Source organism: Callithrix jacchus, chromosome 1 (assembly GCF_049354715.1).
Source record: "Callithrix jacchus isolate 240 chromosome 1, calJac240_pri, whole genome shotgun sequence".
Taxonomy (NCBI): Eukaryota; Metazoa; Chordata; class Mammalia; order Primates; family Cebidae; genus Callithrix; species Callithrix jacchus.
Genome location: NC_133502.1, coordinates 77,671,117 through 77,696,699, shown reverse-complemented (window position 1 = coordinate 77,696,699; position 25,583 = coordinate 77,671,117). Strand labels below are relative to the sequence as shown.

Here is a 25,583-nt window from a genome sequence, read left to right as displayed (position 1 = left end):
ATATCCTTAAACAGTAAAATGTCTATTCATGGCTTCTGTTAATTTTTTAATTGGAAGTTTGTGTATTTTACCATTGACTTTTGAGAATTTAGATAGTCTAGATATGAGTCCTTTGTCAGAAGATGTGTGGTTTGTACATTTTTATGCCAGTCTGTAGCATGTCTTTTCATCCTCTTCATTGGGTGTTTTACAGAGTATAAGTTTTTAATTTTGATGAAGTCCAGTTTATCAGTTTTGTAAAAATGCTGTCATTTCTAAGAACTCTTCACTAAGTCTTTGGGCCAAGGATTTTCTCCTATTTTAAAAAGTTGTATAATATATTCAACATTTAAATTATGGTACATTTTGAGTTAATTTTTGTATAGGGCATGAAGTTTAAGGTTTTTTTCACCTATGGATATCCATTTGCTCTATTCAGCACCATTACCCTTCATTGAATAGCCTTTTCACCTGTCTCAAAAATCAGTTGGCTGTACTTGTATGAAACTATTATATTCCCACATTATATTTCTTTTTCAATATTGTTTGAGCTATTTTAGTTACTTTGCCCTTGCATATGCATACTGTAACAATTTCATTATGTGAAAATCTTACTGGGTGTTTGATAGGAATTAAGGCCGTAAGCTACCAATTTTGTGACAGTTAACATCTTTACTGTTTTGAGTCTTATAATTCATAAACACAATATATTTCTCGATTTACTTAGATCTTGATTTCTTGCTTCAGTGTTTTGTAGTTTTCAGTATAAAAGTCCTGTGCATGTTAGATTTAGAGAAGTCAGTATTTCATTTCATTGAGTAATTGTTAATGGCATTGTGTTTTCAATTTCTGTTTGCATACAAAGGTTGCTGGTTTATAGAAATGTAATTGATTTTTGTGTGTTTGTTCTTTCATTCTGAGCTCTTGCTGAACTTTCTAGGAAGGTTTTTGTAGATTCCTTGGGTTTTTCTTTTTTAACATAAGGTATCATGTTGTCTGTGTACAGAGTTAGTTTACTATCTTCCTTTCCAATCTGTATGCTTTTTATTTCCTTTTCTTGCTGTATTACACTGGCTAGGACTCCTAGCACTGTGTAGAATAAGAGTGGTAAGAGTAGTCATCCTTGCCTTTTCACAACCTTAAGGGGAAAGCATCTAGTCTTTCACCAAATGATCTTAGCAGGTCCTTTGTGGATATTCTTCATCAAATGGAGGAACTCCTACTGTATTCCTAGTTTTCTGAGAATACTGGTTATGAATGGATATTGAATCTTGTCAGTTACTTTTGTTCACACTAATCTGTTTATTGAGTTATATATGTATATATGCCATGTTCACTTGTACAGGAGGATTTACATGGCTGTATAAAGATGGCTAGGGGCACCACGATCTTCTGGGGCACTCACGGTGACAGGGTGGGGTTAAAACTGGCTGCCCTAGGAGAAGCAGAGGCCTAGATTGAAATAAGTTTCCTGAATATACAAAGGTGGGGGGCCACGAGTTTGCTGCCAGTCATCGAGGAAATGTTTAGCTTTCCAAAAATATGCTGGTTTTGATAACACCTCTCTGCTATAGTTTTCTTTTCTTTTAATTTTAGAAATAAGTTTATATGTATGATCTGTTTTCAGGTGGTACAGGGAGAGAAGGAAGGGCAAAGCAGTAGCTCTCAGCTCTGCACTGTCCTAGTCAGGTCCGTTGTGGAGGGGGCAGCAGGGCCCACGCTGTCGTGGAGTTTGCGCACATGTTTCTTTAAGTCAACGTTTCTGCAAAACCCTTTGCCGCAAGTGGCGCACGTGAAAGGCTTCTTGTCATTGTGGGTGTGCATATGGAAGGTCAGGTTGTAGACCTGGTGGAAGGCGTTGTTGCTGATGGTATATTTGTACTGCTTCTGGCCACTGTGGTCAGTTTGTGGTTCTTGCAGTTCCCTTTTTGGTGAAAGCCTTTGCCACAAAATTCGCAGACGAAGGGCTTGTAGCCCGCGTGGATGAGGATATGCATGTTGAGCGTGGAGCTGCGGTTGAACGCTTTGCCACACTGGTTGCATTTATGCGGCTTTTCCTGAGTGTGTATAATTTTGTGCCTGCAGAGCGTGCTGGCCTGGCAAAAGCCTTTGCCACAGACTTGGCACACGAACGGTCTGGCTCCGGTGTGGACCGGCATGTGGCAGGTGAGGTTATAGTGAGCATTAAACACCTTGCCACACACCTCGCAGGTGAAGTTTTTGGGCTTGCCGTCTGTGGAGCCCCTGGCAGCTTGCTGTGGCCCTTAACGCCTCTGCGTTTGGCAGTCAGGGCTGAGTTCTCCTTCAGTACCTGCTCCAGCGGCGCCGTCAAGCGCTACTTATGGGGGTAGGGAGCCAGATGGGGGAACTTGTCTGCAGTCAGGCGGGCCAGCTTGGCGTTTTCCAGCAGAAAGAGCTTGGGGTGAGCAGCCAGTGCGGCGGGGCCTGCACATTGAGGAGGCCAGAAGGGAAGAGGTCGCTGCTGAGGAGCTCAGACAGTGGGTACGCGGTCGAGTCCAGGTAGTTGAAATAGTAGACCGAGCCGCTGGCCAGCAGTCCCATGGCCTGGTTGATGACCTGCGGCTTGATGACCCTGCCCGCGGGCAGCGCAGTGGGCGCCAGGCCCAGCTCGGCCTTGCAGCACAAGCCACAGTTGGTTTTGCACAAGCCGCTGGCGCCGCACACTGGGCCCCACGCCGCCGCGGCCACCGCCACCGCCCGCCCGGAGGCCGCTTTTCCAGAGCTCCGAGTAACTGAGCAGTGTCTTTGACGGGACCTCGTAGCCTAGGGGCTGGAGGGGGATCATACAGTGAGCAAAGTTTGAGCAGTTTCTTGCCCTGGCTGCCATCCGCCTCTAGCGCTCCATGCCAGGGCTCAAAGGGCCTGCGGGGCTCCAACGTCTTGGCCATGATGCGCTAGATGGAGAAGGCCAGTGTCTTGGAAGTAGCCGGCGATGCTCCGGTGCGCGGGCAGGCCGGGGGCACGATGGTCTCCAGGGAAGCCGAGCTTGCCACGGCGCGCAGAGCCAAGCCGAGCCAGACTGGCGGGTCAATTACTTTTTATGTATCTACTGTGATTACATGGTTTTTCTTCATTACTACATTAATGTGGACTAGTTTTTAAATGTTGCAACAGCCTTGCATACTTGGAATAAACCTTACTTGGTGATGTCATAGAATTCTTTTTATTTATTTGATTCTATTTGCTAATACTTTGTTAAGTAGTTTTGCACTTCAGTCCGTAGTTTTGTACTACCTTTATCTAGTTTTCCTATCAGGATAAATCTGGCCTCATAAAATTAGCTGAAAAGTGTTCCTTCAGATCTTCTGTAAGAGGTTGTATAGAAGTGGTGTTTATTCTTCATTAAATGTTTGGTAGAGTTATCTGATGAAACCATCTGGGCTTAGAGACATCTTTTTCGGAAGTTTTACAAATCAATTCCTTTAAGTCATATATATGGATACTCAAATTATTTCTATTGGGTGAATTGCGGTATTTTTGTTTTTCTGACAATTAGTCCACTTTAAGTTGTCAGGTTTATATGTGTAAAGGTATTCAGACCATTCCATTATTATCATTTTGATGTCTTGAGGATCTGTATTTATAGACCTGTTTTCTTCTTTATATTGGTCATTTCTGTCTTCTTGCTCTTTTATTTTTTTGTTCACTCTTCCTAGAAGTTTTACAATGTTACTGCTCTTTTCAGTCAACCAGATTTTTCTCTCATTGATTTTTCTCCTTTGTTTTTTTTTAATTTAATTAATTTCCACTTTCTACTTTTTCTTTTGCTATATTATTGTGCTCTTCTTTGTCTAGTCTTTTATAGTGAGATCATGGACTATTAATTTGAGACTTTTTCTCTTTTCTAATGTACACACTTAGTGCCATTAAAAACTCAGCACTGCTTTAACTGTATCATACAAATTGCATATCAGGTTACTAAGACATGTCTTTTATTTATGTCTTCTAATATTTCTTCCTCTTTGAACACTCATTCATACAGTATGAGACTGTGAAGAAATGCAATTAAAACTTAACAACTAGTTAATATCCACTATTTGATAAACACCAATGCAGTTCTCAAGTTATTTAATAGCACAGCCTCAATTTTCATAGGGTAATTTGAAGAGTTTCTGAAGTCAAGAAAGCATTTGTATTAAAAAAATGTGATAGTTTTTAAAGCTGGGTGAAGGATATATGAGGGGAGGGGTTTACTGAATTTGCTTTTTAAAAGAAAAGTTTCAAATTCAAAGAAAGTGATAAGTGGTGCTTGAGAAAAGCTCTAAGGAAGTCTAAGTGTAAGCTAAATAAGGAAATGTAAACATTCTAAGCATAGAAAAGTACAAGCACAGAGACCCCAGATAGAAGAGAAGATAGTGAGTACAGAGTCCTAAAAAAGAACCAGCACACCTGGAACAAAGAAAGCAAGAAGGAATATGGTACAAGATGTGGAAGTGGACCAAGTGAATATATATTATTGAATCTACAAAGAACTGAAACAAATTTACAAGAAAAGAAACAACACCATCAAAAAGTGGGTGAAGGATATGAACAGACATTTTTCAAAGGAAGACATTTATGCAGCCAACAAACATATGAAGAAAAACTCATCATCACTGGTCATTAGAGATATGCAAATCAAAACCACATTGAGATATCATCTCACACCAGTTAGAATGGTGATCATTAAAAAATCAGAAGACAACAGATGCTGGAGAGGATGTGGAGAAATAGGAACACTTTTACACGGTTGGTGGGAGTTTAAATTAGTACAACCATTGTGGAAGACAGCGTGGCAATTCCTCAAGGATCTAGAACTAGAAATACCATTTGACCCAGCAATCCCATTACTGGGTATATACACAAAGGATTATAAAACATTCAACTATAAAGACACATGCGGCACTGTTCATGTTTATTGCGGCACTGTTCACAATAGCAAAAACTTGGAACCAACCCAAATGCCCATCAGAGATAGACTGGATGAAGAAAGTGTGGCACTTATACACCATGGAATACTATGCGGCCATAAAAAAGGATGAGTTCATGTCCTTTGCAGGGACATGGGTGAAGCTGGAAACCACCATTCTCAGCAAACTGACACAAGAACAGAAAATCAAATGCCACATGTTCTCACTCATAGATGGGTGTTGAACAATGAGAACACATGGACACAGGGAGGGGAACATCACACACCACAGCCTGTTGTGGGATGGGGAGTCTAGGAGAGGGATAGGAGGGGGTGGGGTGACTGGGGAGGGCTAACATTAGGAGAAATAACTAATGTAGATGACGGGGGATGGATGTAGCAAACCACCATGGCACGTGTATACCTATGTAATGAATATGCATATTCATTATGGACTCCAGAATGCACATGGACTCCAGAACTTAAAGTATAATATAATAATAATATAGATTGAAAGAGTTGATTTTTAAAATTCACCTAAATATATGCCATCTACAAGAAATTTACTTTAAAAATTATAGGTAGATTGAAAGTAAAAGAATAGAAGAAGGTATGCCATGGAACATTACCATAAAAAAGTAGGATTGGCTATGTTAATATCAGAAAAAGTAGACTTCAGAGCACAGAAAATTACTGGTAACAGAGTGATGTTACATGTCAGTCTTCTAAGAAGACAGCAATTTTCTAAATGCTTCAGCGTTCCAAGACATACATCTTATGCAACTGTAGTACAATGTCAGCACCAGGAAGCTCACACTGGCCAACAGGTGTATAGTTCTGTGTCATTTATCATATGTACAGATTGATGTAACCACAGCTATAGTCAAATAAACAGAACTATTCAGTCACCACAAAGAGCTTTGTCCTGCCCCTTTATATAAAGTCACGTCACCCCGACTCCTTTTACTATCCCTTAACTCATGGCAGTCACTAACATGGTAAGCTATCATTTATTCTGGTACTTTTCAGGCACTCCCTCTTCTCCTCTCCTTCTGAAACTTCTATGACACAATTATTAGATATGTGTTATAGTCTCACAGGTCTCTGTGGCTTTAGTCTGTTGTCTTTGTTCAGATTAGGTAGTTTCTACTCTTCTATATTAAAATTCATGGATTCTTTCTTCTGTCTTCTTCATTCTGCTGTTGAACCCACCCACTGAGTATTTAGTTATTTTTCAACTCTAAAATACCTACTTCATATATCTTCTCTCTCTTTGCTGAGACTTTCTGTTTTTTTGTTTCATGTTTCTTATTGTTTGTTTAAACTTTTATATGATGGCTTATGTAAAGTCTTTGTCAGCTACTTCTGTGCTATCTCAGTGTTGGCATCTATTGATTGTCTTCACTCAATCAAGTAGAAGTTGTCTTAGATCTTGGTATGACAAGTAATTTTAGATTGAACCTATACATTTTGGAAGTTATAATATCTGTGTCTTACTGAAATCTTTTCATGTAGCAGGCATTCTCTGACACCACTGTGGCAGGGAGGGGTGGGTTGCTGTCTTATTATTAACAGTTGGGCTGAAAATACAAGTTTCCTACTCAGCCTCTGTTGGCACCTGGAGGGGGAGGCGATTGTCATTACTGCTGAATGGTAGTGGCAGTTCAGGATCCCCATTGGGCCTTCACTGATAACACCCTGCATCAGAAGGTGCCTCATTACTGCTCCTCACAGGGCTTCTACTGACACTGTGGGGCAGGGGACCTTGTCACTGCCTGGCTTGGAGACATGTCTCAGGCCCCAGTCAGCCCTCTCTGACATGAACCCTGGTGGAGGAGTAAGGGAGCCTTCTTACAGCCTGGTGAGCATAGACACTTGAGTTCCCCACTTGGCCTTTCATGGCAGCAGTAGAGGTGGAGGACGTGTTTTTTATTTTGTGTTTGGCTGAAATTAGAACAGTTATTGTCTAAAGGTTTTCAATCTTCATAGGCTGTTTCTCTCCTGAACCTCTGGCTCGAGAGCACAAGCTTTGGGTTTTATGTTTTGTTTTGTTTTTTCACCTTCACATTCATGTTGCTTGTTGCCAGCTTCTCCAGCTTCTAATTTGGAATATATGAGGCCAAAGAGAAGATGCAGGGAACTCATCATTGTCATTCCTTGAGTCCGAAGGTCCCTGAACAATCTGCTGTCTTCTCTCTACCTTTCAGTATGTTTTTAAATATATGATATCCATAGTTTTTAGCTATACTTACCAGAAAGGCTAGGAGAAAGTACCTCTACTCCATATTTCTAATAGAACATGGCTTTTTTATTTTAAATTTTTGGCTGTTTGAAGATTGTTTTACTATTATTGATTTCTAATTTAATTCCTATTTGGAGAGCAACATTTTTTAATCCTTTTAAAGTTTATTTAAACTCATTTCAGGGCCCATTGTATTATTTATCTTGGTTAAATGTTCCATATGTATTTGAAAATAATGTGTTTTCCTTTTGGATCAATGTTCTATAAATGGAGATCGTGTTGGTTGATAATATTCTTCAAGTCTTCTGTACTCCTTATTTATTTGTAATCTACTTCCATAAATTATTGAGAAAAGAGTTTTACTGTCCAGCTACAATTTTGGATTTGGTTATTCCGGTTTCATCAAGGTTTGCTTTATGTAATTTGAGATAATATTATGAGATAGAAGAACATTTGTGGTTATCTCCTCTTGGTTAATTATTCCCTTGATCATTATGCATAATTTATTTTTATGTGTGCTACTTATATATTATAAAATGCATTATAAATAACATCATCTAAAAAGATAACTTGAAAGATAATGTACTATTTAAAGAAAAGAATTCCAAAAATGAGAAAAGTGTATTTTATTTTCATCCTCATTTTTCAGTTTATGGTTCTCTTTATCTCTAAACTTTTTTTTTTTTTGAACTGCAGAATTTATTTAAATAAGAAAGCTATCAATTGGAACAGGAGGGGAAACAAACTTGTTTTAAAAAATATCTATAGGAAAATAGTTAAAAAGGCATTTAGTGCCTGTGGCCTTCCCTCTGTGGGAGGCAGTCAGAAAGGCAGCTGGGACCTCACACAAACCTGGACAGGCTCTGCTCATACTTGAAATTCCCGAATTCTCAACTGCATTGTACAAAATGCTGCTTGAAAATGTTCATCAGAACCCCCAGCCAATGAGGCCCATTTAGACAGCTTCACAGCATGGAATGCCTAGTCTTGGTCCCTGAGTCCTGGGGGGAGGACACCAGTAGCCACAGGGTGGCCCCTCCACACTCAGGCCAGGACTGCAGAGACCACCCGCTGGGGCTCCAAGAGTGACCTGGAAGCCAGATGGAGCACTGAGTGCCAGCAAAAGGCACAGGTCCCTGCCCAGGCTGCCACCTCTGAGGCTCATTGAATATTTTTTCTACTTAGGAAATCAAGGACAATCAATCGTAGTTATCTTACAGCTGCTGTTCTGGGATCAGAAGGAAAACGCTGATGACAGAACTGCTCTTTCGGTGTTTAGTAATTTCTTAAAATGACTGGCTTTTATGACAATGTCTTCCAGAGCTCATTAGAATCTATAAACTTGCAGGGATTTCACCAAGAAGGGCCGCACAGAAACTCCTGGGCAACTCAGCCAGGGGCTGTTCCCGCTGCGGTGGCCAGCACTGGCCAAGGGCACCACACTGGAACCTCGCTCACGATAAACACTTTAAGGGCACAACTGCACATTTAGACAAGCGGTGGTGATCTCGGGGCATACACACAGCCGAAAACACCCAGGGGTCCTCAAGGGTCTCCTCATCTGTAATCTCAGAAATTCTGTCTATAGATTTAAGGATTTCAACAAGATTCAGCGTCTCGGCTCCGGAAACCAGTTGCTTGATGGAAGCCTGTGCACCGCTCATGACCCCTCGGAGATTCTGCAAAGCTATGTCGGCGTTCTGCTTCACCACGGTCAGGCTGGCGCCCTGGCCGCACCGCGGGGCTTCGTTCTCTTGCTGGAAGTTGGAGACCTGCGCCTGAAGCAAATGAACTTCCTGTTTCAGTTTCATGACGTGGTTTTCTGCCTTTACAGCCCGTTTTGCTTCGTAACTTATCTGCAGCGTCCGTAGGTGCCTGTCCCCCAGAGACTCTCCATGAGTCGCAAACTCTGCGCTAGGACTCCCTGTTGGAGAGGCCGGAGTCACTCGGGAATCAGTGTCACTCAATGCCCAAGGGGGCAGAGACTCAGGCCCTGCCAGGTCTTCTGCGGTGGAGAGAAAGGAAAGGTATGTGCTGCAGGGCGACGCGCCGGCAGGGAGCCTCTCGGGGTGAGTCTGCTCCATGGCGGACGGCAGGTAGGCCCCACTCCATCCGGTGTCCTCCTCATCCAGGAGGTAACTGGCCCCTGTTTGATACTTTGATCAGTATCAAAACGGCTGCTGATAAGCCATACGCCCGGGTTTGGGAGGTTGGGGAGTTGCGATGAGTCCCAGTGAATGCCTCGAGGCTTCCTTTGCGTAAATTCTGCTGGCCGGGTCCTCTTTTGACAGGCCGAGGTTCTTGGTCTTGAGAAACTCTTCAAAGGAGAACGGATTTGCCTCTTCAAGATCTTCAAATTTGTCATCGTCGGGAATGACGAGGCTCCGGGCGCGGGAGAGCGGGGTGGCGCCCGAGCGGCGCGGGTAGCCGGACATCGCCGCGGGCCCAGCGGGGCTGCACCTGCCTAGCCCGGCAGCGGCGGCTCCATGGCAGTGGCTCCGACCGGGCCGCGGCCCCCGTTGCCCGCCCTCTTCGCCCGCCGTTTGGCCGCCGCAGCTCCTCCTAGCCTCTCGCCGCCGCTTCCGCTCCGACTAAACTTTTCATATAAATCAAAAATTTCCATAGTATCATTTTTCTTCCATCTGGAAAATTAAAATTTCTTGTAATACACATCAGTTGCTGATACGTTGTTTCAGCTTTTTCTTTTTTAATCTGAAACATCTTACCTTCGCTAAGTATGGAATTTTAGGTTGATTTTGTTTTTTCTTTCAGTACTTTAAGTGTCACTTCATTGTCTTCCAGACTGTAAAATTTCTAACAAGAAGTCAGTTTTAATTCTTTTTGTTCCGCACATGTCTTTTTCTGTCTGCATAAAATTTACTTTTTTCAGCAGTTTTTGGCAATTTGATCATAATGTACATTTGCTGTGATTTTATTTGTTTCTTCTTGGCATTTATTTAGCTTCTTGGATTTGACAGTTTATACACATCACTAAAATGAGAAAATTTTGGCCAGTGTTTCTTCAACACTTTTTCTCCTTTTCCTTTTTTTCTTCAGGAATGCTGATTACACATATGTTAGACTACACATTTATTTAACCGCAGGTCACAGATACCTCTGTTTATTATTTTCCAGTCTCTTTGTGTTGCCCAGGCTGGTCTTGAACTCCCAGCCTCAGGCAGTCTTCCTGACTCACCATCTGCATTGCCTCTTGGCTAAAACCTAATTACCATTTTTTATATTTTGTATGGCTTTTTAGAGATATGTTGTGGAGCAGTAAATCAGTTCCTTTTACCCTATTATGGCCATATGTGGAAGTCCTCATGAAATCTCTTCCTTGACACCTAATACATTGGCCATTTTTGAATTTTATGTTATTTAGGTCTGCAGTTTAGGAGTTCAAGGAGATTGATCATTTATGAGAATAAGAAAATGTTTTTTGGCCAGGTGCAGTGGCTCATGCCACCGCACTTGGGAGACCAGGGTGAGAGGATTGCTTGAGGCCAAGAGTTCAAGACTAGCCTAGGTAAAATAGTAAGACTCTGTCTTTAAAAAAAAAAAAAAGGTATGGTGGTGCCTACCTGTAGTCCCAGCTACTCAGGAGGCTGAAGCAGGAGGATTACTTGACCCCAGAAGTTTGAGGCTGCAGTGAGCCATGGTCACACTACTGCACTTCAGACTGAGTGACATAGAGACCCTGTATCTAAAAAAGAAAAGAAAAAGTAAGAAAATAAAGAAAATGTTTTTTGTTGTTATTTCCCCAAAGAAGGTCCATTGAGCACCCTTAATATGCCTAGCTGAATTTGCATAGCTTTTATGTAGACAAAAGTTGTACCTTTTTCACATTCAGAAACAGTAGAACCTATGCAAGTAATGCAATTGATAAAATTTTTTCCCATTATAGGATACTGCTTTACAAAACCAGAACTGACCTTCACGTTGGAACAAGGAGAAGATCCATGGTTATTAGAGAAAGAGAAAGGATTTCTAAGCAGGACCTCCTGAGGTGAGTTATTGAATTCAATGAGCAGACCATTCATTGACTAAGAGAACTCACACAATTCAGCATATAGTCATAATAATGGTTAAAATTTATACAGTGAAAAGATACAAAGAAAAATCAGCAAAGCTAAAAGGTACATGGGGCAAAGTTCATAGGAAACAAACAAGAAGTTTCTGAGAGTTCATACAGTTTCCCAAGCACAGTTCCCCAAGCAATGAATCCTGAAAACACACATGAAATGTTTTCTCCCCAGAATTGGTGCCCAGGGTTTTTGTTGTGGGCTAACCATGTAAACACCCTCTGTCTAGCATGTACCAAAATTCCAGATTTTGAGATGGAAAACTGCTGTTCTCTATCATTTGTACAGAACTAGCATAGTGAGCTCCCCAGCAGTTATGGGAATCTTGTTTCTAGATGCCAGCTAAGGGCAAATCTTTGCAAAAAGCCTTTCTAAGAATAGCTGTCTCAGGCCTGCGGTATCACCTCCTGTGTACACAAAAGCTATGCAAATCCCTGGCATAACATAGAGTAAGATAAATATATTTGCCATACCAACTAATGTAAGTGGAATAAATTCACCTACTAAGAGAAAATGCTATTCGATTTTGTTAAAGAGGTACATTTAAAAAATAATCTGTTGAGTTCAAAATATGGTTATGAATTGCTATGGCAATAAACTAAAATAATTCTGTGTTTATTTGCTTACATAACATAATCTTGGAATATTTTATCCTATTCTTTAGCTCTTCTTTTTATAAACTCAATAGCTAACTAACACTAAAGTTAAATTCAGGTCAAAAAACAGAGAAGAGAAACAGCATTCTGATAATGCTAAAGTAGACAGTTTTAAAAGGATATTTTTAAAGTAGACGAGAGTTTTGAATATTTGTGCACTAACTTATCAGGTTTCATAAAATAAAAACTGCGTGTTCTGAGGAAAAATGGAAACACATTAGGTAGCATAGACTTTAATTTACCTCTTTGATTTCATACCAGAGCCAGTGGATCACAGCTAAGATCCTAGACTGGTGCTCAGCAAACAAGGACAAAGGTGAGATTCTACCTGCTGCCTATTTTGGTCAGGAAAGATTTATCTAGAACACAGCCATAGCTATTCATTTCGGTGCTCATGTTACAAGGCAGAATTGAGTAGTTGCAACAGAGACCACACGATCAGTGCAGTGGAAAGCATTTACTCTCTGGCCCTGTATGGAAATATTTTACTGACTCCTGCACTAGAAGTTATAAATAACACATTTTATAAAAATGAATCTGATGTGTCTTTCAAAACTCTACTCTGGAAACAAAGAATAAACCCTCTTTAAATGACCATGGGACATTGACAATATATAAAAATATTTCATGCAAATATTAATAGATTCCACAAAGTAAAAATATTATTGTCCAGTAAAACTACAAACTGCAAACAATATGAGAAGAATTAAAGTATCTCTATCTTAAAATCAATATGGAATATATCTATATATCTCTCTATATATATATCTTTTAAAACATATTTAATAAAAGAGTAAATGAAAATCAAAATTGTCCAATATCCAGAAAATTTCAAAGGTAAACAACATGCATATTAGAACCTTTGGGATATAGATAAAGCAGTGCTTAGAAAAAACTTTTAGTCGGCCGGGTGTTGTGGCTCATGCTTATAATCCAAGCACTTTGTGAGGCTGAGGCGGGTGGATCACCAGAGGTCAGGAGTTCGAGACCAGCCTGGCCAACATGGTGAAAACCATGTCGAGAGACAGAGAGAGACAAAGATTTTAGTCTTATACTTGTTTTTAAAAGTGAGAAAGTTTAAGATGTAATAAAAATAAGCCTACAGTAGTATAAATTTTAAAGCCAAAAGTGGTTCTTGGAATAAAAATAATTGATTAAAATAGATAATATCAACTAGAAAAAGGGGGAAAGCACTATTACTCATTTAAAGTTTTGATTTAAATTCCTTCTTCTAGGGTACAGTTTGGAATACTTTCGTGTATGCTTTATCTCTTCTTTCTGTAAAAGTACAATCTTTCATAGATGTATTAAAACAAAGTGAAACACTGTGCCAGAGAGCACACAGTTATTGAATGAGCTCCATTCCCACCTGGATTATAATCCACTAAAAAGAATGGTTCTCTGCTTTGCTCTTCCATATATTGAGTCCATGCAATATAACATATAAGTATTTTTAATAATATTGTGTATTAACTTCAAAGCCACTTGGGAGAGGTATTTCATATTGATTCATTCAAAAAACATTATCCCTAAATGCAAACACCCAAGTCAAATTTCTGAGACTTTTGAATAATCGGGTGTAGGTTAGCATTGAGTCTGAGCACTTGTGTAGGAGAGAGGAGGTAATTTTGAGGCACATTGCTTTTTAAGAGTCACTGACTTCATTTCTATTACAGAGTATAAAGTATATCAGAATGAAGTTTATATTTTGGAAAAGAGAACAAAGCTGCTTAAAATAATTTTGCTCTTGATTAAAAAGTGAACTATTATTTTACATACAACCAAGAAAGAGAAAATGCCATTTAAATGTGCTGATGCTGTAAGTTTTAAAATGCTTCCTAATTTGAATCATGGTAACTTGCTTTAAAAATCGTGTCAGATATATGAGTACTATCCATATATCCCTTGTTAAAATGAATAATATAGGCAGTAACTACTTTCAGATTTTAAATAAATGTTCCTTATGTTTGTGGGAAGACACAAGAAGGCTTTTTTGTGTGTGTAGTTTGGGAAGTGCTCAGCATTGCCTGAAGGGCATCCAGAGTCTACATAGATCTAAGGCTAAAAAGCAAAGAGGTTCAGGGAAAGAATATAAGATTATTGCTGAAAATAATATTGTTATTATTTTAGAAAAATAGAAAAAACTATTTGCTGATGACATCTGTCAAGACTAGAGCAGAAAAGACTGTGAGCTATTGCAATGAGAGCTAGAACATGTAATAAGCCTATGGTTAGTGTAAAATCTCCTTTTCCTGAATATCGCTCAGGTTACTAGGGCAGTGTATTTAAGGCCTTGGAATATTTTTAGCACAGGGCTGACATTTTTGCATGGAATGTGGGTAGCAGTAAGACAACAGCAGTCAAATATATACAAGAAATTTATGATAAATAAATATAAAGAATACTTGTAAAGTTTCTAAGCGCAGGTTAAAATATATGATCCTTAAGGTTCTCACAGTCAGTAAAAACTAGCAACGTTAAAAAGTAGATGGAAAGCAGAATTAAGGATTAGACAAAAACAAGACTTGTTTGGGGGAAATGAGTGAGCAAATTGAAAAGACAAAAGTTAAGATTTGAGGATCTAAAAAGATTCACTATTGGCTGGGTGTGGTGGCTCACACCTGTAATCCCAGCATTTTGGGAGCCCGAGACTGGCAGATCACCTAAGGTCAGGAGTTTGAGACCAACCTGGCCAACATGGAAAAGCCCTGTCTCTACTAAAAGTACAAAAATTAGCTGGGCATGGTGTTACATGCCTGTGATCCCAGCTACTCAGGAGGCTGAGACAGGAGAATTGCTTGAGTCCAGAAGGCAGAGGTTGCAGTGAGCCAAGATCACACAACTATACTCCAGCCTGGGAGCCAGAATGAGACTTCATCTCAAAAAACAAAAAGAATTCAGTATTGAACAACCCTGATATAATAAACGAAGTCACCAGAGCTAGGGCAGAGCGGTAGATCCAATTTAGGTAGAAAAATGACTTTAATTCCCAACAATTTTATCAATTTTATGTTTCCACTTACATATTTGCATTCCTTTGATGATACTACAGATAGAATTAAAATGTGGTCTATAGTACTATTTCTTTTAACGTGAGGAAATTGGTGCCATTATAAATTGATTTTGTGTTGATGTGTAGAATGGAAATGGAGCTCCGATGGACTATTGTAGGCTAATGATTATCCTACTATTGCAATTTATGTTTCTTTAAGAATCTAGTGTTACTCCCTAAGGCAAACCCTGTCTCAGATAAAACCACGAATCTATTGATTTTTGTTGTTATTATCTACTTCGTGTTGATAATCCTTTTTTTATTCATCCCATTCTCTGATTTGCCTGTTTGCAGGATCCAGTGCTCTTACATATACACCATTTTTAGTCATTTCATTCTTCTCTCTTCAATTTTGAAATTCTTATTTAAGATGCCAAATACATATGTATATTTGTTTCCCATTGCTTTTTCTACTACAAAAAGAGATTTTAAACTAAAAAGAGAATATAAGGAATGTGTACTTGAAATTACTTTATTGCTGGGAAACCGAGCCAGAAACTAAGGAATCAAATACATAATAGGGCACATATATAGATGTATATTCCATTCCGTAAGAAATGTGTTAAATATCATAAAGTTTGTTTAATTTTATCATTTTTAGAAAACTCCCAACCTGATGAAATCTCAGAGAAGAGTCAAGAAAATCAAGGCAAACATTTGTGACAAGTTTTATTCACCAATAAATTATTGACTACAGAGTAAGAAATTTCAGGAAAACCACATAATCAGGACATAAACATTTTTCCTGCCAGAATGATGCCTTTTAAATGTGACACTGCAGGGTCTGCTTACCAGGGTCTGAGCCCATTGGCCCCACACTGTCAATATTCAAAAGAAAAGGCTTATGAGCATAACGTATGTGACAAATGTCTCATCAATATTAAGGATGGCAGAACTAACACTCAAGAGAAATCTTCGCTTACAGTAAAATTGTGAAAACCCTCAGTCATAAGGAGAAAGTTATTCAACATCAGATAATTCAGACTTTGGGGAAGGATTTTGAATATAATGAAAGTAGAAAAGCTTTTCTTGAAACGGCTTCCCTTGTTACATCTAATAGTACCCACCATAAAGAAAAATCTTTCGACTTCAATAAATTTGGGGAAAACAGAAATTGAAAAAATCAACCTTTATTATTCCTCAGAACATTCATCAAGAGAAGAGTCACTATGAGTTTAAAGATACTGGAAATCATTTCTGTAGGATCACTCTCAAAACTGATACAGAAGGGAAATATTTCAGCCCAAAGTCACACATTAGAGAACATCATAGAATTCATATAGGGATGAAACCCTTTGAATATGGAAAAAGTTTCAACCATAATTCAGCCCTCCCAGTGCATCAGAGAACTCATGCAACAGATAAATCATCTGATTATAACACATGTACAGAGACATTCAGCTACCAGTCAACTTTCAGTATATATCAGAAAGCTCACATAAGGGCAAAACCCTATGAGTGTAATGAATGTGGAAAATCCTGCTCTATGAATTCACACTTGATTTGGCCTCAGAAAAGTCACACAGGGGAGAAACCCTATGAATGTCATGAATGCAGGAAAGCCTTCAGTGAGAAGTCATGCCTAAGAAAACATCAGAGAACTCACACGGGTGAGAAACCATATAAATGTGATGGATGTGAAAAAACTTTCAGTGCAAAGTCAGGCCTAAGAATACACCAGAGAACCCACATAGGAGAGAAACCATTTGAATGTAATGAATGTGGGAAGTCTTTTAACTATAAGTCAATCCTCATAGTACATCAGAGAACTCACACAGGGGAGAAACCTTTTGAATGTAGTGAATGTGGGAAATCTTTCAGCCGTATGTCAGGCCTAAGGAATTGTTGAAGAACTCACACAGGGGAAAGACCATATAAATGTGATGAATGTGGGAAAGCATTCAAACTGAAATCAGGCCTAAGAAAACATCATAGAACACACACAGGGGAGAAGCCCTACAAATGTAATCAGTGTGGAAAAGCTTTTGGTCAGAAATCACAACTCAGAGGACATCATAGAATTCACACAGGGGAAAAACCCTATAAATGTAATCATTGTGGGGAAGCTTTCAGTCAAAAATCAAACCTCAGAGTCCATCACAGAACTCATACTGAGGAGAAACCTTATAAATGTGAGGAATGTGGAAAAACTTCCAGGCAGAAATCAAATCTCAGAGGCATCAGAGAACTCACACTGGGGAGAAGCCGTATGAATGTAATGAATGTGGAAAAGCTTTCAGTGAGAAGTCAGTCCTAAGAAAACATCAGCGAACTCACACTGGGGAGAAACCATTTAATTGTAATCAGTGTGCGGAAGCTTTCAGTCAAAAATCAAATCTGAGAGTACATCAGAGAACTCACACAGGGGAGAAACCCTATAAATGTGATAAATGTGGGAAAACTTTCCATCAAAAATCAAGCCTTAGAGAGCATCAGAAAGCCCACTCAGGGGATTAAACATGTGCATATAAAGAATATGAAAAAACTCTGAGCAGGAAATCAAACCTCACAATACATAAATGAACCACAGGAGAGAACTGTTAATGTAGTGAGCATTGCAGTTTCCTCTACAATTTCAGCCTCCACCGAACATCAAAGAACTTAGGAGATAAATTGTTGAAATGCAACCATTGTGGAAGACAGTGTGGCGATTCCTCAAGGCCTTAGAAATAGAAATTCCATTTGACCCAGCAATCCCATTACTGGGTATATATCCAAAAGACTATAAATCGTTCTACTATAAGGACACATGTACACGAATGTTCATTGCAGCACTGTTTACAATAGCAAAGACCTGGAATCAACCCAAATGCCCATTGATAATAGACTGGATTGGAAAAATGTGGCACATATACACCATGGAATATTATGTAGCAATCAGAAATGATGAGTTTGTGTCGTTTGTAGGGACATGGATGAATCTGGAGAACATCATCCTCAGCAAACTGACGCAAGAACAGAAAATGAAACACCGCATATTCTCACTCATAGGCGGGTGATGAAAAATGAGAACACATGGACACAGAAAGGGGAGTACTAAACACTGGGGTCTATTGGGGGGAAAAGGGGAGGGCCAGTGGGAGGGGGAGGTGGGGAGGGATAGCCTGGGGAGAAATGCCAAATGTGGGTGAAGGGGAGAAGAAAAGCAAAGCACACTGTCATGTGTGTACCTACGCAACTGTCTTGCATGCTCTGCTCATGTACCCCAAAACCTAAAATCCAATAAAAAAAAAAAAGAAGATAAAAAAAAAAAAAAAGAAATGTATTTTACATGGAAATTCTTTCAGCCAGAGTGCAATCTTCCATGGATATTAGAGAGCTCAGGCAGCAAAGAAACCCTATAAAGATAATGAATATGGAAAATACTTTTGTGAACTCATTCCTCAGAAAACTCATGCTGCAGAAAAGCTCTGAGAAAGTAATAAAAATGTGAAAACTTTGTGCCAGCGATCAAAACTCATTCATAATCAAAGTCACACAATGAGAAAAGCTAGAATATAATAAATGTGTGATAAACTTTAGCCAGAAGTCAGTACAGTAGAAAATACATACAGGATAGAGACCTCATCGTATATTAAGCAAGAAATGAAGATAATGGATGTGGGAAATTCTTCTGCCATGTCAACCCTCATTTTAACTTACACAGAGGTAATCCCTATATAATAACTATTGAAATGTTTACTAGTAATCATTTTCACTTCTCCCTCATGCCGCACCTGGCCTAAATGCTCAATCACACTATCATCTAAATGGGGTCATATTGTTACCCTCTAGCTAATGGAATATTGGGGTCAATTGCAGACAGGTCTTAAATATATCAGTCAAATTGTCAATATTTTCTTCTGTCCCTCATTAGAATGAAATGGAGGAAAACCTTGGGACTCAGACTCTGACGATGGAAAACACGATTGTAGGAATCAAGGTCAGAGAAGGACCCTGTGGCATGGAGTTTTCTCCTCAATGTACACGGATGGACTTTTTGCAGTGAGAAAATAAATTTGTTCCCTCCTGAGCTTCTAAAGGTCTCGGTATACTTGATACTGACAGAAACTCAACAATACTCACATAATAAAACATATGAGTATGATTTTTCAGGATGTCTGAACTCAGTGTATGTCAGAAAAGTCACATAGAACAAACCTCCAACAGCATCCTGAATGACCATAGCTTCTATCTCCAAGTCTTACACATCAGTCAGGTAATATCAGAAAAAATCTGACATTTTAACAAATGAAGGAAATTCTTCACACACACACACACACACACACAGTTGCACATACATACCCAAAATCCTATTAAATATCTGATAATTTAGTTTTGAATGTGTAAAAGTTTTCAAAAATTATCATATTTTATATCAGAGCTTGTTACAAGGGGAAAATCTATCAGTTTGAGAAAGGTAAGTAAAGCCTTTATCTAGATATTGCTATATGAGAACTGTTGTTTCATATATAGTATCAAAACCTTTAATGATGTAACATATTGGTAGGCATTCACTATCATAAAAAGCCTAAAACGAACAAGAAATAAACTGCAGAAACTGAAAAGCAGCGTCACAAATAGGTGAATATTTTGTGAATTATTGATTTTTTATGTTCGTATATGTGCATGCTACTTACCAGGCATTTGTTTTATGTGTCTTAGAACTCAACATCACTGTAGGAGAATTGTGTTCTTCTTGCTTTATAACTACTCTGACGTCAGCCACAATTTGCCACGAGTATTAATAACAAACCTTGTACAGAAGGGTTTTTACTGATACCACATTCCCGTCTCCTGCTGCCTTCTGATGTGTCTCTCTAGTAAAGCCCACTGTTACTAAACTGCCTCTTTTCAAAGAAGCCAGTGTCAGTGTCACCAATACATTTCTTTCTTTCTTCTCTCTCTGTGTGTGTGTGTGTGTGTCTCACACACAAATATATAAGGAAATTATATATATATATAATCATATATAAGGAAATTATATATATAATCACATATAAGGAAATTATATATATATAACTTATATCACTGATTCTTTCCTAGCAGTGTTGAGTGTAGTAATGGACCCTTGGGAGGCATTCTTCATTCATGGTGCTTTGTTTTTCATTTTTAGCATTTAAATTTTATTATAGTTTTGACCTCTTTGCCACAGTTATCTGATAAGGCATGTTGTCTGGTTTTCCCACTGGAGTCACTTTATATGGCAGTTGGCATTCTCTCTCAGTTAAACAACTGCTTGGATCTTCATTTCTCTCTACAACCACCTAGTTTTCAAGATAGTTTTTTTTGCTCTGTGACCTCAGATACCGGGTGCATTGAAGAAAAATTAAAGTCTTCCCAGCTGTCTTCTTGGTTTATGGATGGAAGCAGTGCTCTTTCCTGCTCTATATTTCTCTGAGTTATAACTGAACATCATCAGTTGTTTTTTGACAAATGTTCCAGGGTAATTTGATGGGGAAATTATTATTATTTTCAAAAATGATGCTATGATAATTGCATTAGACCATTCTCACACTGGTATGAAGGAATACCCGAGACTGAGTAATTTGTAAAGAGATTTAATTGACTCACAGTTCTGCTTGGCTGAGGAGGCGTCAGATTTATAGTCCGCACAAGGCAAAGGAGAAGCAGGCACTTTTTTTGCAGGGCAGTGGGATGGAATGAGTGCACGCAGGGGAAATGCCAGATGCCATAAAACCATCAGCTCTGTTGAGATTCACTCACTGTCACAAGAACAGCATGGGGAAAACTGCCCCCCATGATCCAGTTACCTCCAGCTGGTCCCACCCTTGACATGTGGGGATTTAGGGATTACAATTCAAGATGGGATTTTGGTGGAGACAGCCAAACTGTATCAGTAATGATATATATTGTAAATGCAACTTGATCTTTACACCATAATTTAAGACTTATTCAAAATAAATCACAGATCCAAACAAAATCACCTAAAGTTCAAAATTTATGTTAGAAAACAAAAGAAACTGACGGCATACAGTGGCTCACCTGTGTAATCCTAGCACCTCAGGAGGCCAAAGCAGGAGGATTGTTTGAAGCCAGGAGTTCAAGGCCATCCTGGACAATATAATGAGACCTCATCTCTACAAAAAATAATGAAGCCGAGTGGCACATGCCTATACTCCTAGTCCTAGCTTCTTGGGAGGCTGAGGTGGGAGGATTGCTTGTGCCCAGGACTTTGAGGCTGTGGTGAGCTATGATCATGCCACTGTACTCCAGCCCAGGCAACTGAGCAAAACTCTGTCTCTTAAAGGAAAAATAAAGAATGTTTATAATACAGACAATGCAGTTATAATGGACTAAAATGGGAAAATGTTAAAATAGATATTTCACTAAAGATATATAGTTGGTCAATAAATACTAGAAATAATGTCCAAAGCTTTGGTCAGCAAGAAAGTGCATGTTCATGTGACAGCAGTACACGTCCATTTCATAGCTTCTTGTAAAGATAACAATACCTTACCTACAACCAGCAATTTTCATTCGAGGCATTTACCCCAGAAAAACACAAAGAATTATATGCAAACATTCATAGAATCTTTACTCAACCCCAAATTGTAAATAATTAGAATATCAACAGAAAAACATATAAACAGTTATATTACTGTATAATGGAATACATCAGTACGAAGAAGAAGCTACTAATGCATGCAGCAACACTGATAAATCTTAAGATTGTGCTGAGCAAAAGAAACCAGGCACAGCCACTTCCCTTCCCGCCCCCACCGCGTTCGCTGAGCTCCCGCAGCCGCGGGGGCTGGCGCCAGGCTCCTGGGAAAAGACGGCGTATGTTACCGGGGAGCAGCTGCTCCACTGCGCCTCGAGGCCGCGATCGGGCTAGGCCAGCGGCCACCTTCCCCTCACTTTTCCTCTACTGGCAGGGCCCGGCGGCGGGCAAGTGACCACGGCCACGCCTGAAAGGCGACTCTTCGGATTCAAGATGACCAGCGAAGAACCTCTTCCCAAAAAGGTTCGACTGAGTGAAACAGACTTAAAAATTATGGCAAGAGATGAGTTAATTCTAAGATGGAAACAATATGAAGCATATGTACAAGCTTTGGAGGACAAGTACACAGATCTTAACTCTAATGATGTAACTGGCCTAAGAGAGTCTGAAGAAAAACTAAAGCAACAACAGCAGGAGTCTGCACGCAGGGAAAACATCCTTGGAATGCCACTAGCAACCAAGGAACAAGAGATGCAAGAGTGCACTACTCAACCAGTACCTCAAGCAAGTCCATCAGCCGAGCGTTCCCAACTGAGATCAACAATGGTAGACCCAGCGATCAACTGTTTTTTCTAAAAATGAAAGGTGAACTGGAGCAGACTAAAGACAAACTGGAACAAGCCCAAAATGAACTGAGTGCCTGGAAGTTTATGCCTGATAGGTAAACAAATCATACTCCCCAGTCTAGACTTCCCTGACAGTCCCACTGCGAGAAAGCTGTGGTGGGACAGCCAAGTACTTGTTTCCACACCAAGACTCAGACTTTTTGAGCCAAAAAAAAAAAAAAAGCCACATTCTTACACTGTCCAGCTTGTAATGGTTAATGTAAAACTTACCAGATGAACCTTGTGTTTCAGCTTTTTCTCTTCCCCTTCCCCTTGCTTCAGAGGCCTGATGGCGTCGGACTATTCCGAAGAAGTGGCCACCTCTGAAAAATCCCCCCTCTAGAACATGTAGACACTTGAGAAATGTTTCTGTTTGAAGAAAATAGAGGGAGAAACAGAAGTCTTAAGTCTGTGGCACACTGTGTCTTCAGACAGTTTGAAGGAATGAAAACCTAGAGATTTTAAGTCATGAATTGAACATGTAAAATTCCAGTAAAATATAAAAATGGAATATGCATCGCTCTTAACCTTGAGCACAGTGACTTAGAGACACTGTATATCAGTTTTGCTAATAAGACTGTGGACTTCATGATTGTTGTTGAACTTCTGGGTCAAAACTCAAATGAGGTGAATTTTACCTTTAAAGGGTTTATTTGCTGAGAACAAACTTTTAATAGTCATGAGAGAATCAAAAGATGTCCATACAAGTAGCACATATATTTAACCATTTAGTTTGGGGCTCTATAGTACTTGCTTGAGCCTTAAATCAATGTGGTTTTATTCAATGGTTTGTTCTTTGAATGGTTGTAAAAACTGTAGATAATTTTACTGAGGACTGTACAAACATGAAGGTGTGGTATTAAACTTCAGGTATAAACTGTTTGAAGCATTATAAACATTCATTTCACAACCAGATTGTATAAGGATATTAGCTGTGATGAGACTCACTGCATTTTTTTTAGTGAATTTTATGAAATCCCCATTCCATTCAACAGGCACATGTTTAAAAGAGCATTGTCAGTGTTAATGGGGGAATGTGTTGCTTCATTGTATTTGGGCCTTTTGTATTGCACTCTTGATATTAAATTAAATGTGCCTTGAAAAAAAAAAAAGCCAGGCACAAGAGGGTAGACTGTATTATATTCTATTTATATAAAATCCTAGGAAAGACATCTAATCTAGAGGGATAGAAAGTAGACCATTCATTGCCTAAGGCTGGGGGCAGTGGGTGTGAGGATCCACTGGTGAGAGGAAGAAAGGAATTTTTTGTGATGGAATGTTCCATATATAAATGATGATGTTTACAAAGTTGTATAAATTTTTAGAACCCATCAAAATATACTAAAAATTTGTATATGTTGCATAAAGTACACTTCTATACAGTTAACTCTTACAATAATAAAAGTGAGTTTAGGGTCCCCAATATGTTATGAAACCTAGTAGATTCTCAGTTTACTAAACGGCTTATTGACAGCAGTGCTTGAGTATTCATTCCCTTTCTTCCCATATGGCTGTGACCTGGGAGAGTCAGTTCTCCTTGAATACGTCTCAGTTTCCTCATCACCATAATGCAGGTAATTACCTATAATCTTTTTTGACAGAATTTTCTGAGTTAATCTGTGTCAGTTCCTTAATAAGTGAGCGATAGGTAATTATCGGCATTAAATATTTTACCAGTATTATTTTTTAAAAAAAGAAATATAAATGCCTATGTTCCTTAAAAGGGCCTAAAGAAAAATAATAACTCATAAAACAAAAAGATAAATTAGGCCTAAAGGAGATTCCACCACGATGTGGTGGGGGTGTTGGAGTTCCTCATACTAGAGTAGCGTCAATTTTTCTTAAACTCTCTGATGAGATTGTTTCTGAAAATTTTTAAATCTCAAGCCTTTTATTCTCCTGTCAACTGGCTAAAGGACTTAGCCCAGTTTATAACTGTTGAGTTCCCAACAAATTGCTTTTCCACAAAAAGTTCGGGCATGACTTCATGCATCTCCAGCTTCTCTCTGCTAGAAGTTTGAAGAATCCAGAACTAAGCTGGAGTACTGTCAACCTTGGGTTTTTTGTTATACTCCCGGATAGAAGTTACACAGCAGATGTATAAATACTCTAGAGAAAAATTATTTCAAGTATTGAATAATAGCACACACCCACCACTTAGCTTTTTTCAGCATATAATGGCCACTCTTGCCTTGAGTTCAGTTTCCATGTTACACAGGAGGTGATTTCAGTTGTGTCCCATGATGCATTTTACACAGAAACCGCATTGAGTTATCTAGACGGTAGAATCACATCACAACAATTTCCAAACGAGAAGAGGATTCAGAGACTGGCAGCTGAGTTGGCCCTCATCGTGGGCAAAAAGAATGAAGTTTCACGTTCGCTATGTTTTGAATGTGTCCCCCAACGTTCATGTGCTGGAAACTTAATTCCTAATGCAACAGAGTTCAGATATGAAATCTTTAAGAGACAATTAGGTCATGAGTGCTTTCCCATCATGAATGGATTAATTTCTCTCACACGAGTGGGTTTATTATCAAGACAGCGACTTTGTTATAAAAGCAAGTTGAGCCTTCTTGTGCTTTCTCATGGGTACACTCTTACATGTGATGCCTTCTGCCATGTTATGATGTAGCAAGAAGTCTCTCACCACATGTGGCCCCTTGATCTTGGACTTTCTAGCCTCCAAAAGTATTTTTTTTTTAAATAAACTTTTATTTATAAGCTCTGCAGTTTCTGGTGTTCTGTTAACACAAAATGGACTAAACATTCTTCACACATGTCAGGACCTGAAAAAATAACCACCATCATTTCAAGTGGTAAAGGGAACCCTGCCAGTGTGTAGAGTTCATGGGGGCATGACTTGGCCACATCTTGGGAACTCTTCTGAGTTAAGTGTAGAATTTTAACAAGGATTCTGAGAGGAGACTGAACTCAATTCATAGATGCCATTCCATATTCCTAAGGGAAACATTTTTATCAGTGATATGGATATGACAGTACTGGTGAGGTGAGGTGAAGTTGAGCTGAGTGATGAGACCGGCAGTATTTCATTTGTTAGTGTAATTTATTTGTCTATCAAAATGACTGGAATAGGGAAAAAAAAAGACAATAGCCACAACGTATAGGAAAACAAATATTGAAATTTATATATGTAATTATGCAACAAAAACCATCACGTTGCCATCAATTTAAACTGCTGAACCTTTTTCCCTCACTAATACTTTATATCCACATCTTTTTAATGGGGAGTTGGGAGCTCAGCCCATTACTTTTCCATTTGTGTCATATGCTTTGGTAACATCCTTGGAAAAAGCAAAATTCAGTGTTCACG

At 39.1% G+C, this 25,583-nt stretch overlaps 1 protein-coding gene and 3 pseudogenes across 1 annotated transcript; 2 read left to right on the top strand and 2 right to left on the bottom strand.

The window, feature by feature from the left end:
• Positions 1-1,618: 1,618 nt before the first annotated feature.
• On the bottom strand, positions 1,619-6,607 carry LOC100407850 (fez family zinc finger protein 2 pseudogene; annotated as a pseudogene).
• A 1,244-nt stretch (positions 6,608-7,851) lies between these two features.
• LOC100896616 (endosome-associated-trafficking regulator 1 pseudogene) lies at positions 7,852-9,624 on the bottom strand (annotated as a pseudogene).
• Positions 8,978-17,803, top strand: ZNF782 (zinc finger protein 782). Its single transcript, XM_035300575.3, is given in 6 exon segments — positions 8,978-9,157; positions 11,035-11,136; positions 15,522-15,830; positions 15,833-16,029; positions 16,032-17,094; positions 17,097-17,803. Coding segments are annotated over 4 exon segments (1,698 nt in total). The 5' UTR covers positions 8,978-9,157; positions 11,035-11,136; positions 15,522-15,673; the 3' UTR covers positions 17,378-17,803.
• A 4,037-nt stretch (positions 17,804-21,840) lies between these two features.
• LOC100407492 (pre-mRNA-splicing regulator WTAP pseudogene) lies at positions 21,841-23,325 on the top strand (annotated as a pseudogene).
• Positions 23,326-25,583: the final 2,258 nt, after the last annotated feature.